The sequence below is a fragment of the Cervus elaphus genome, chromosome 30 (assembly GCF_910594005.1).
Source record: "Cervus elaphus chromosome 30, mCerEla1.1, whole genome shotgun sequence".
NCBI lineage: Eukaryota > Metazoa > Chordata > Mammalia > Artiodactyla > Cervidae > Cervus > Cervus elaphus.
Genome location: NC_057844.1, coordinates 35,866,082 through 35,878,315, shown reverse-complemented (window position 1 = coordinate 35,878,315; position 12,234 = coordinate 35,866,082). Strand labels below are relative to the sequence as shown.

The 12,234-nt window shown below is 47.0% G+C and overlaps 1 protein-coding gene across 4 annotated transcripts in view; it reads right to left on the bottom strand.

The window, feature by feature from the left end:
* Nucleotides 1–7,530: 7,530 nt before the first annotated feature.
* Nucleotides 7,531–12,234, bottom strand: part of XPO4 (exportin 4) — an 86,378-nt gene continuing 81,674 nt past the window's right edge. For 3 of the 4 annotated variants that reach the window (XM_043891713.1, XM_043891714.1, XM_043891716.1), the window contains 5 exons: nt 11,993–12,111; nt 10,804–10,934; nt 10,171–10,288; nt 9,701–9,793; nt 7,531–7,754 (listed from right to left, as the gene is read on the bottom strand). In XM_043891713.1, the coding sequence (XP_043747648.1) occupies nt 7,557–7,754; nt 9,701–9,793; nt 10,171–10,288; nt 10,804–10,934; nt 11,993–12,111 (659 nt within the window). In that variant the 3' untranslated portion in view covers nt 7,531–7,556. Of the gene's footprint in view, nt 7,755–9,700; nt 9,794–10,170; nt 10,289–10,802; nt 10,935–11,939; nt 12,112–12,234 lie in introns of those variants that run through there. The other variant, XM_043891715.1, reaches the window with a different exon arrangement.

Below are 12,234 nucleotides of genomic sequence, written 5' to 3'. Positions count from 1 at the left end.
CCGCGTGCAGGGCCGCCTCGAACTAGGAGCTGCGGGGCTGAGCACGTGTCCTCGAGGACAGGGGCAGCAGAGACTTGGCAGGTTTTAACGCGCACCAAGAGACCTGCCGTTTGCACTTCATTGTATGTTTCACAAGCAGCAAGGCCCCGTCTGTTCCGTCTCCTCCGTCTAATGGAGATATACAGATATAAACCGAGGCTTCGCGCCACCGCTGCGTTGAAGTGAAGTCGCTCAGTCGTGTCCGACTCTTTGCGACCCCGTGGACTGTAGCCTACCAGGCTCCTCCGTCCATGGGATTCTCCAGGCAAGAATACTGGAGTGGGTTACCATTTCCTTCTCCAGGGGATCTTCCCAACCCAGGGATCGAACCCGGGTCTTACGTATTGGAGTCAGACGCTTTAACCTCTGTGCCACCAGGGAAGCCCTAACCGCTGCGTTAGAGGCCTTTAAAACCCCGCACACGGGCCCCTCCGCGGTGCGTCTGCCGGAGCCACCGTAGACCGCCTCCTGACACCGAGGGCTTCGGCGATCCGAAGATGTGGTCCCCGTGCTGAGACCGCCTACAAGCTGGGCAAGCCCTCCCCTCATGAAGCAGCAGCGCTGTGTGCAGCGACTCATGGGTGGGAGCGCACCGTCCGCGCTGCTGGATCAGAGCCGACCCCTGCGTGCGGACAGGAGGCGCTTGCAGACCCCCAGCAGTGTCCTGACTGTCCTCCCCCAGGGCCACCAATCCATGCAGCATCCTTGCCTGCCTTCCCCTCATCCTCCTTACCAATTCCGTCATCTTCCCACGTTACCTTCTGTTGAATACCTTTAATCCTTTCTAGTATAAGGTGAGGATATAAATTAAAAACAGGTTTGTTACTGTGGCAATACCGTAATTTCCACTTTAAATACGGCCCCCAAGCTTAGGGCAAACCATGCTTTCATTTTTTCTTTGATTGCTTGGATGACAAGTCCACTAAGCCGGGTATGTCAAAACCAGCTATAATTTAGGGAAGCAGCAGGAAAGAAAACATATACATCAAGCTAAAAGAATAAATATGAACCGAGAGACAATAACCGACTTTTATGGCAGTATATTTTTTTACAGAGGTAGTAGTGTTCCATACATAGGACACACTGCCTTGGCTTATTCAGCAGAAAGGCTTATTTATGTTAAAGCAAGTTATTTTTGGATTAAACATCTATAATATTTTAAGCTTTCAAAGTTTCAACTGCTTTCACCGTGAGACAATAGTTATCTGCCATTTAATGTGTATTACTGTTATTTTTATAATTAAAGTGACCACAGTTGTCAGAAGTTCAGATAGTTTCACCTCCACCAACAGTGCTGACTGCTAAGACAGCGTGTCACATAATACATACATTAAGATTAAACTCTTCCAGCTGAAACACTTGCATTGTAATTTAAAAGCTTTTGCAAATCATAAAAAAAAATTTAAGATACCAAGAGGCAATTTTATTATCATTGAAACAAAGGGGAAAGAAATTGTAGGAATTCCCTTGGCAGCCCAGTGATCAGGATGCAGCGCTTTCACTGCTGAGGCCCTGGGTTCAATCTCTAGTCAGGGAACTGAGATCCCACAAGCCATGTGGCCAATAAATAAATAAAGGGAAGCTACTCGTCAAGTAAACTGGACTAGAAAGATACGTTCAAATCAACCTCAATTCAGGAATTACTCCTTTTGTGTGGCCCTGTGACACACATGACAGACCTGTGATCAATGAAAACCCTAAGAAGCTTAGTCAGAGACTGAGTCTGTGTCTCCAGCCTGTACTCTGCCAGTCCCAACAGCTTCGCCAGGTCAGTCCTGAGAAAGGACCACCCCGGGCACTGCAGTTACAAGCAGCTGTGCAAATAAAACTGCAGCCCGAGAGGCAGGGCTTACTGAGAGGAGTATCTGAAAACTGACCTGGCAAAGCAATCAAGAGTGAACACTACCAAAACTTAAAACTGCTAACTACCACAGGAATAAAAGTATTTAGCACGTCCCTGTTTTAAACTCTCTGCAGGACTTCCCGGGCAGTCCAGAGGTCAAGACTGTGCTTCCAAAGCAGGGGCGAGGGTCCAATCCCACATGCTCCACAGCGAGACCACAACATATAAACAACAAACGAACAAACAAAAATCTGTCTTTCCTTCAGGTTTTTGGTTTTTTTTTTTTTCATTTATCAGCTCTGAGAAGCATCAGTGACTTAATCACAGTTCATTCTCTTGCTAGATGTTAAAAATAATTTACACTGAAAGAGTTCAGCAGGATGTTGACTTATGTGCTCGAAATGACAGTGCTTGCTGCCATTGGTATTGTATGGTGTTTCCAAGCAAAAGATTTTTTCCTTGGGATCACCAAATACGCCCTTTGCTTCCACTTAAGTTTTAAAAGAATTACCACTTGAGATTACAGAAAATGCACAGGACCCAATCTGGGATCCTATGTTTAACAAACATACAAAAATGTTTCATAATCTAATTAATTCACCAAAGTCATCATTCATAAACCACACACTATAAACACACAGTACTTTAAGAGAGCACTAGGATTTTAAAGATGGTATCTAAGAAACAACACCAGACTTTTACATTCGTGGCCTCTAAGACCATCTACAGCTCCCTCAAATGCCAGGTGATGTACACAGGTTAAGGTCCCCCCCTTGAGAATGAAAGAACTCCACTGAATTCCTAAACAGCCTAATGTTTCTTTATCCATCCTTGGAGTAGAATTAAATCTCAACATAACCTAAGAAATCAACAAACATTCAAAGCAATATCAAGTTTAAAATAAAAACTTTACCTTTCACTGAATATGTCTACAAGATTTAGGATTAGGTAAAAAAGAAAGTCCACCTAACGCCCAGCAGATGGTACTTTTCCATCTTCCCTGAAAAGTCAAGAACAATGATCCAACTACACTTACTACAAATATGCCTCCACTCCAGTGATTTAACTAATAACTCTGAAATTCTTTCTAAAAGTGTGAGCTGAGATAAAAACACATCTACTCAGTACAACAGAATATAAATGAAATTCTGATTTTCTCTTTGAATCTTGGACATTCTATTAATATTAGGGTTGGGTATTCTCCCAGAAGGTAATGCAACTCCCTATTTTTAACTGTGCAGATACGTCCTCATGTTTTTTATTTAAAATTATTTTGACTGTGTAACGTCCCCAGTGTCAGTCATCCTCGGCTTGGCTGGTCAATGAAGTAGCACCATTCCGTAAGTTTCATATGGTAGTCTAGCTAAACTCCCATGAACAAATCACACATGATCAAAACAAAAATGTAATAAAAATATTTAGTGAAGACATTTTAACTCCCATTTATGAATTTAAAAATACAAATAAAATTTTATCAATTTGATATTCAGCTTATAACTGGCTCAATACACAGCCTTGATTTAATTCCTAGAATTGTACTATAGCATCTTTTGAAAAATTAAATGCAACTTTATATCTTTATTAATAATGTTAATAGAGGTGAATATTTAAACAGTATACTCATCCCTGGGTCTCTTAAAAAAACTGAAAAGTCAGTATAAGTTTAAAATTTTAATATTTATAAATTTTAAAAATTTTACACATGCTGAATGGTAGCAGTGCTAACATTTTGTGACCATTAAACCAGAAATGAAGCCAAAAAGCTCACTGCATGGAGCTTTTTCCTTTGTACAGAGAACCAAATCACAATACCAGTATTTGCAATCTGTCACCATCTTACGTGGTAGACGACACCACACCAGGCAGCCTGGCTTGAGACACTGTGGGCACACCCCCCTCAGGTACAGAGCGCAGACGCACTGCTGAATGTCAAGCTGGGACAGTCCGCCATCAGTACATTCTGACCGCTCCTGACAGCTGAGAGCCTAAGAACACAGATTGGAAAGAAAATCCAAGGCCAAAAGCTCTCCAATGCTGGAAACTCTGGGACCAGGTGAAGGGCAGATCACAGAGGGCAAGCGGGACATAGTTGGTTTGGGGTGAGAGCTGCAGGGGCTGACATGCGGACCACATCTCACCGTCACCGTGCATCCACCTTTACAAAGACTCATGTGCACAGAGCTGGAGACAAGAAACAGATCACGTCATCCATCCTCTGCAGGACACAGAGGATGCCCATCGTTAGGCTTTCATCTTTACCTGAACCAAATACAGTCTTTGGCTAAATGTCATGGATTCCCAGTATAATTGATTAGGAATACGTCACATTTCTTACATCTAAATTAAAATGTTTAAAGTTCAATTTGAACTACAGCACTTCAAACTAATTTCAGCTCAGCAATATACCTAAGTTGGATATTTTAAAATTTTAGAATATCAATTTTTAAAGAGTTCTTAGATGCAGTGTTTTCAGAACATAGTTATTACCAAGTGAGGGAATATTCACTTACATTTAAAAATAATTTAAAACATTATTATCATATCCTCAAATCACCTATGCTGTTTTACAGAGAAATTTACAGAAAATTATAATATTAAGAACTCAAATTCCAAATTGGTTCCTTATTCTCTGGTTATGAAAAACCCCTAAGAAGTACTGAGGTTTCTTCTTCTGAACAGCTAATATTTTATTCAGGAACTTATAACAAGAATCATTGTCAGAGACAGCTAATTACTAAGATCTAATGACAACACCTCTAACAGCAGAGGTGACAAACAGAAACATGTAAAATTATGAAAATAATATTTTAAGGGTGCAACAGACCCTGCAGATTAAGATACTCAAACTTGAAATCCTTGAAACTGACAACTCATTTCCTTCAGTACTTGAGGGATTTATACAAGTATTAACAGACATGGAGAATATGGTCATATCAGAAATACAAAGACTTGACATTTTTGGTAGAAGAGAAAATCCAGCCAAAGAAAGTAAGGGAAGTTAAGTAAAGCTGACTGGGGGAAAGATGTTTGGTTGTGAAATGCAAGCTGTGAAGGAAAAAAAAAAAGGTAGTAACCACCTCCTCTGAACAGAGTAATGTAATATAGTTAGAAACACTGTTTACAAGGAAATAAGACTAAATTGTTAAAACTAGTTTGAAAAAAACTGCAAAGTTTGGAAATATGCCATGATTTCCCAGCCCATGAAGACCCAAATCAGTGTTGAAAAGACGCTGTCAGGTGTGCCCCAGGCAGCCAGCCGCCCAGGACTGCACACAGAACCTGCACGCTGACCAGTCCTTCCCACAGAGCTGCTAACGCTTGTCAGAGGTTGTCACAGGAATACACACTGCAAAGATACAGAGTCCGCGGGGACTGCACCTCCAGACACAGAAGGGCCGAGGAAAATAAAACCCGAGAAAGAGAGCTGACAGCGGAGGTGAAAGGACGCCGTCCGTGAACCAGAGAAAGTATAAACACACTCATGTAGGAACTCAAATACGCAACAGTGTCCCTTGAATGTATAAAAACGGGGCACAAATAATGTTTTTGCTTTGAAAACTCCTTTGACAACAGTTTTAACAGTAAAAATCAATTTACTAGAATTAAGCCAGCATTCTTCACACCCACTCAGCCAAGACCATAACAACAGAACCCTCCAAAACTGGGAAGCCAACAAACATAGCAAAGTAAAACACAACACCCAAGCTAAACAGGTATCCAACCAGGAAAACACACACACAAATGCCTGGAGAGAGCCTGGCTCCGACCACCCAGACATGGTGGCGGCCCGTCCTTCCAGTCTGCCACTAACCCACAGTCTTATGATACTTTCAGTACCATTTGGTCCAAGCTGAAGAAACTCTCATTTCAATTGACTGGTTCCTAATGAAAACACAGTATCATGACAGAATATGGGCAAATTTAGCAAAGACATCTCTGTCCAGATGCCCTGTTGTTTACCAAGGCAGTCCTTTCCACTTATCTTTCTTTTTTTAATAACAACTTGAGTACAGTCTTGTCACAGTCAGAGGACTGGCCCGGTCAGCTGCATCTTGGCGCCCTTAGGCAGAGGGACAGGGATGTATTTAGATCACAACTGCTGGGCCCGGGGACACTTGGACACTGAAACACCAGAACAACACAAACAGAAACAGAGTGACTCCTGCTGCCTCTGACTTCAAGTTCTCTAAGGGAAGGAAAGAGAACCCTAAAAGTAAATGCACTGTCCCAAGTGTCTCAGGAAGGTGGTCATACGTGTACTTCTGGAAGAGGACACCAGCTTCCGCAGATGTCTTCTGAGATGTTTCTGTTCCACCTCAGTTGTTAACCAGCCATGATTGAGCAAGAGAACATTCCACAAAAAGCTGAGGCTTTGCTCTGTGTCCAGTGGTGCCTGCATAGGCTGGGGGCCTGTAACTGACCAGAGCGCAGGGCCCTGCACCGCACACGTCCTCTGTGACCGAGCTGTGGGTCCTGACCCACAGGGGCCAGGGTCACACGCCTGCAGTACACAAATCCCGATTAAAAAAATCAAAGGAGATCAAGGTGAACTTTTTAATCTCTTAAGTTCATGTGGCTCCTGTGAAATGAAGGTGATTACTGCTCTGACATCCCCACGTTTAAGTGTGTGTATGAACCAGCAATTCACATCCTTAAAAAGAGTTATTGCTTAAGCAAGCCATTCAGAGCAGAGTATCAGCCACGGGCCACAAGGGTGGACAGAAACAGAAACGTACTCAGAAAGTTAGACTAGGTATGAATGAGCCTTTCATTTCACCCATAAAACCACAAAAACACAATTGAACGGGCCCTGGGTTCATAGCAGCCAACACCCTAAACCACCTCTGAAGCGTCAAGACTTGATTTCTCACTAAAACAATCTGCTCCTTTTTGTAATTTCTTCTGAAAATTAAGGCAATGAAATGGCTACAGTTCCTAAAGTTATTTTTATGGAACAAAAATAGACACACATTTCCCTCCTCTGGTTCAGGCATCAGAGCAGGTTCACAGGACCTGCAGTGGTCAGGCTGCCGTGACCCAGCAGACAGGGGGTAACGAGAGGCCACAGACACCCACCCTGGTGCCCTTCTCTGGTCGGAGCACCTGCCCCTCCCAGGGAAGGACCGGACCGGGTTGGGGGGGCAGGGCACATTGCTAGAAGCATTCGTGTCTACCGCACTGACTGACAGCTACAGCGTGGCAGAGGAGAGGAGCTTGTTAAAATGAAGAATCCAGGGTCCAACAAACAAACTCTGAGGGTCCACGGTTGGGCCCCAGGGTCTACCCTTTCAACCAGCTCCTCGGTGATGTGCCGTCAACGGCCAGTGGCCGAGCAGACATCCAGCTGTTTGTAATGACAAGACTGGACGCTGGCGGCCACCTGATGCTCTGTCAAAGAGGGAAAAGGCACTGGGGATGTACTTCCTGGTGCCCACGTGTGTTTGCACACAGACTGAGTTTCATTTGACAAAGTACAAGCCCTACGCCGCACGGCGGCTGACGCCTACAGCAGACGCCGATTTGAGCCGACTCTCCCCACATCACACCCCGAGCTGGCAGGCTCTCCAGAGTCCGAGCGGCTGTGGGATTGATGAACAGGACAAGACTCTAGTCAACTCTCAGCAATTCAGTGCACTTCGCAGGAAGGGTCTGGTACAGCATAAAGCTCTGTTGTTTATTTTACACAAAGGAGACCACCAACATTTGCCATAAACTCTTCTAAACTCTTCAGGAAGGCCATCTTCTGCTTCCGGTCCAGCGCAGGGGGCGTGCTGCTCGCGGTCAACTTGTTGAAGGCATCAGCTAGCCTCTGGTAAATGACTGGGTCTTGCTGACTCGACAGCAGTGTTTCCACCAGTTCAGAGTACTCTGCCTGTTGAAGAGAGAAGAGCACAGAGCATCCGTAAGATAAGTACATAAAAGCATGACCATCCTCAGACACTACACAAAACACCAATCAGTGGGCTGCAGTGTCCAAAACGCAGGCCAGCAGCTCTTCTGATCCTTGACACTTCCTGCTCTGAGCTTTTCCACTGGTAACTCACTGCTGTGTAACAAGCCTGTGAGGCAGATTCTGTTAACACCCCTGCTTTATAGACAAAAGCTCTCCACAAAGAGAGTCGAGGACATACCCGAGACCAGAGGCCTTTGAGCAAGAAAGATCCAAGAACCCGCATCCAGAGCCCAAAGGATCACCTACCTTGTGCCGCCACCTCTCCCTGCTGTTTCAAAGCACTTTTTTTTGCATTTTACGATACTCTTGGTGGGTAGATTTATGGTGGACTCCTGGGCCCTACATCTTCAAGCTGACTCCCAGGTTTCCTCGAGGTCGATGCAGAAATCCTACCCGCACAGCAACGACAGCGCTTGCACAAAGTGCAAACAGAAGCTGGGTGGGGGCGGGGAGGGGCATGGCCCCGCCTCCCTTGCAGCAGAAGGGAGGTGTGCTCCAGGCTCAGTGGCGTGGGGCGGTAGTGGGCATGGCTTCCCGGCCCGTGACGCCCTCCACAATAAAGCCTAGCACGGCCAACAGGGTGTGGGTTAAGGGAACGCATGCAGGGCAGCTTTCTAAGATAAGCGCCATGAAAAAAGCTGCTTTTACTCCTTCTCCTGAGTTTCTCAGGACATCATGAACCAAAGTGGGGAGGCCAGATGCTAAACCCATCTGGACAAAGAGGAGTGAGGCACACACCGCACCCCACGCCCCAGCATGGAGCTGGCCTAACTGCCCCCAGGAGGCAGGCCTGTGCACAGGGATTAAGTGTACACACACACACAAAGACATGAGCGTGCACATGTATGTACACACACACACACACACACACGTCACTTCCCCAGTCATGGAGCTGGCCTAACTGCCCCCAGGAGGCAGGCCTGTGCACAGGGATTAAGTGTACACACACACACAAAGACATGAGCGTGCACATGTACACACACACACACACACACACGTCACTTCCCCAGTCACAGGAATAGCAGTGGCTCTAGGGCCAGACCAGCCAAGCCTGAGGCACTGCCCTCTTTTCTACAACGTGTGCCTGTGTTTTCTAAAAGGCCACCAAGATGTAATGGCTTATGTCCAGGGGTGGAGGAAAGACGGTGGAGGGAAGTAGGTGATGGGGGAGCACCCCTCCCCCCAGCTGGGCACCACGCATGGCAGAGGTGAGAAGTCCCTGAGCCCTCTGGAGCCAGGAGCTGCAGGAAGGTAGTCTTTAAGTAGCATGTGAGGCTCTTCAAAACCTACCCTGGGTCCCAGGCCCAGCAAATGCACAGCCTCCGTACCTCCCCCACACCCACAGGCACCTCTCCACTGGGAAGGGGGACAGGGCGCTGTGGAAAATGGGCAGGCCAGTCAAACCCCTGCACTCCCCCCATCCCCGCCCCGTCAAGGGGGTACTGCACATGCCCTCCAGGCTCCAACCGCCCACAGCTGTCCACCCTGTCCTAGGAGACAACACACTGTGGCTTTCCAGGCTTCCTGAGGGCAGACTCCTCGGGGTTCCCAGGCTCCTGTATCTCGTTTCCTTGCAAAACTGTGAGTTTCTCAAGGACAGAGACCGTGTCTTTCAGCACAGGTGTTCAGGACAAGTTTTAGGGTAGCCATCAAGCAAAGGATGGTCATGACAATGGAGAAGGGAAAGTAACTACTTATGAACAGTTTGTCAGATAAACACAGAGAATGCCTGAGCTACTGAGAACAAGGCTTCGAGGAAGGAGCTGACGCATGGACGCCCAGTCCCTGAGGAACAAGCAGCCCATCTGTCCAACACCCCCACCCCCACCTCATGAGCCAGGAGAGGCCCAGGGACACACCAGTACCTGATGCAGGCACACCAGCGTGTAGAAGGCCTCGCCGGCCGCAGTGGTCATCTCCGTGCTGTGCTTCTGCAAAACCAGCATATCAAACACCAGCTGGAAGACAGAGGAACACCTCTCAATAAAGACATGGGATGACCGTACCACCCTTCAGTCCCTCCCCATTCCAAGAGGGAAAAAGAAGGTGGTAGTTATTCTTATTTATTAAGTAACTCTAAAAAGTGAAGAAAATGGTTTTCTAAAAACCCAAGGACAAATGTGAAGATGTTACTGCTTGCTGTAGTAAATAAAGTTATTTGATTATCGAATTCCTGGTACAGTCACCATGTGGAATTTCAAGAACACAAAGCAACAGAGGAGTGGTATCCGAGGAAGCTAGGAAGCTGAGCTCCAGAAACCACAGTGGAAAGAAAGAAAGCCTTGTCAGGGACAAAGCAATCAGAACCGCCTGGCAGGAAGGCCCAGTGCCTCACCTTGAGGAAGTGCCGCGTGGCGAGGAAGAGGGGCGCGTCCGTCTCCTGGGCTTTTGCACACTGCTCAGCTAATGGAGTCAAAGCTTCCAGGCACAGCTGGCAAACCTCCGAACTCATTCTGAGCACCACAGTCAAAGAACAACGAGCACAGAGAGCCGTGACTCAGAACACAACACTTAGAGCTGTCAGCCAGTGGACGGCTGTTCTAGAAGTGAGCGCACTGAAGTGAGTACATGGGAGTCTGCTGAGTGAGGTGAGAGATGAGGATTCCCCACTGTGTCCCAGCCTGCCCGCATGGCCTGGGGCCCAGGACTAGGGGTCTCCATGTGCTCTGACTGCAATGCACACAACCGAGTAGGGCTAAGATCAGAGGCCAGCAACAGGGCCCAGCTCCACTGACTGGGCTCTGTCAGACAGGACTCTGGGACCAGGGACCAGAGACCCTGGGATCTGCGAAAGGAAGCCAAGGTGAGGCAAATTCACGAAGAAACACAGCATCATTGTAGCTAAGAGACGCTGCTTTTCAAGAAATAAGACTGAACAACAAAAGGAAAAATACAACTCCTGAAAATGCTTCTTCAACCACCGTCTTTACCCAGTGCCAAGTGCTCACGACACACATTTAAAGGATATGATGTCATTCCTAGTTCCAGCGAGTACATAAGACTTTTAAAAAGATCTTCAGGAAGCTGTGGTATTTTCTCAGGAAAAATCTCACAGATAAATGTGATTAATTTGTAGTATTGATTACACAGAGTTGGAAACTGAAAAAGAAATATTAAATATTTAGATGTTCAATATCTGTTTTCATTAGTGGAATAAAGCATTAAGCACCAAGCTTCTAATGGTTTGTTTAAAACACATACAGGATACAGAAAACACAAAGACACAAATAAGATGTTAAAAAAGTTACAATAAAGCTAGTATGTTAGGAACTAATGGATCCTGTGCTGGGAACTAACAACCCTCACCCTGACCCTCAACTGCACACGTCCCTCAGGGTCTCTCTCCACACCCATTCTGTATACACACACACTCCTCAGGGTCTCCCCCACCATTCTGTGTACACACACACTCCTCAGGGTGTCCCCCCATTCTGTGTAGCACATGCTCCTCAGGGTCTCCCCCCATTGTGTGTACACACGCCCCTCAGGCTCTGCCCCACATTCTGTGTATGCACACGCTCCTCAGGGTCTCCCCTACCATTCCATGTATACACACGCTCCTCAGGGTCTGCCCCTCCCCCGCATTCTGTGTAGCACCCAGCCCCCTCTTCCTCTCCCTCCTACTCCTGGATGGTTCTGGGGTGGGCGGGGCAGAAGGGGTGTGAGGCCTCATCACCAGCACACCCTCCACACAGACTCGTGAGAGGAGACAAGGCCCAGTGCAGTCAGACAGGGAGCGTGACCAGCTGAGTTAGCCCTGCTCTCTCCACCTGTTTGTCCAGGAGCGGTTGGGATGGACCCTGATGCCCAGCCCCTCAGCCTGGGCATGTGCTGGGGAAGTACCAGAGGACACATCTACATGTACAACTACACACATACAACGTACTGTATCTGCTGAACACAAGCGACCAGCAAACACTAGCATTCGGTCTCTAGAAGACCCAGTCTTTCCCTGCCACTGAGGGACCGATGGGCACAGGGCTGGGGCAGGCCCAGGTGTGAAGGACACAGCATAGCAACACACAGGCTGTTTTCACGCACACTTCACAGGTACTGGCCCCTTAATTAAATCAGACGTGCACTTGTATCCCAAGTATCCTGAACCTTCACGTTCAAGCACGCATGGTTTCAACGTTGACATTCCTCTCTTCACGTGCCTTCAAGAGGTCCTGTGACATCAAAGGCAGGATCAGGTTCACTCCATATAACACAACGTCCGCCGCTGACACAGATCTGCTCGCTGCCGGCCCAGGCTCCTGACCTCTGAACACTTCATCTGCAATGTGACAACAAAGCGGTCTTACAGCTGCAACATCAACAGACAGATATGCTCTCCCGCCTGACAGTGAAAGTGGAGTCACGCCCCAGGACAAAACAAATCCACGGGAGGATGACACAG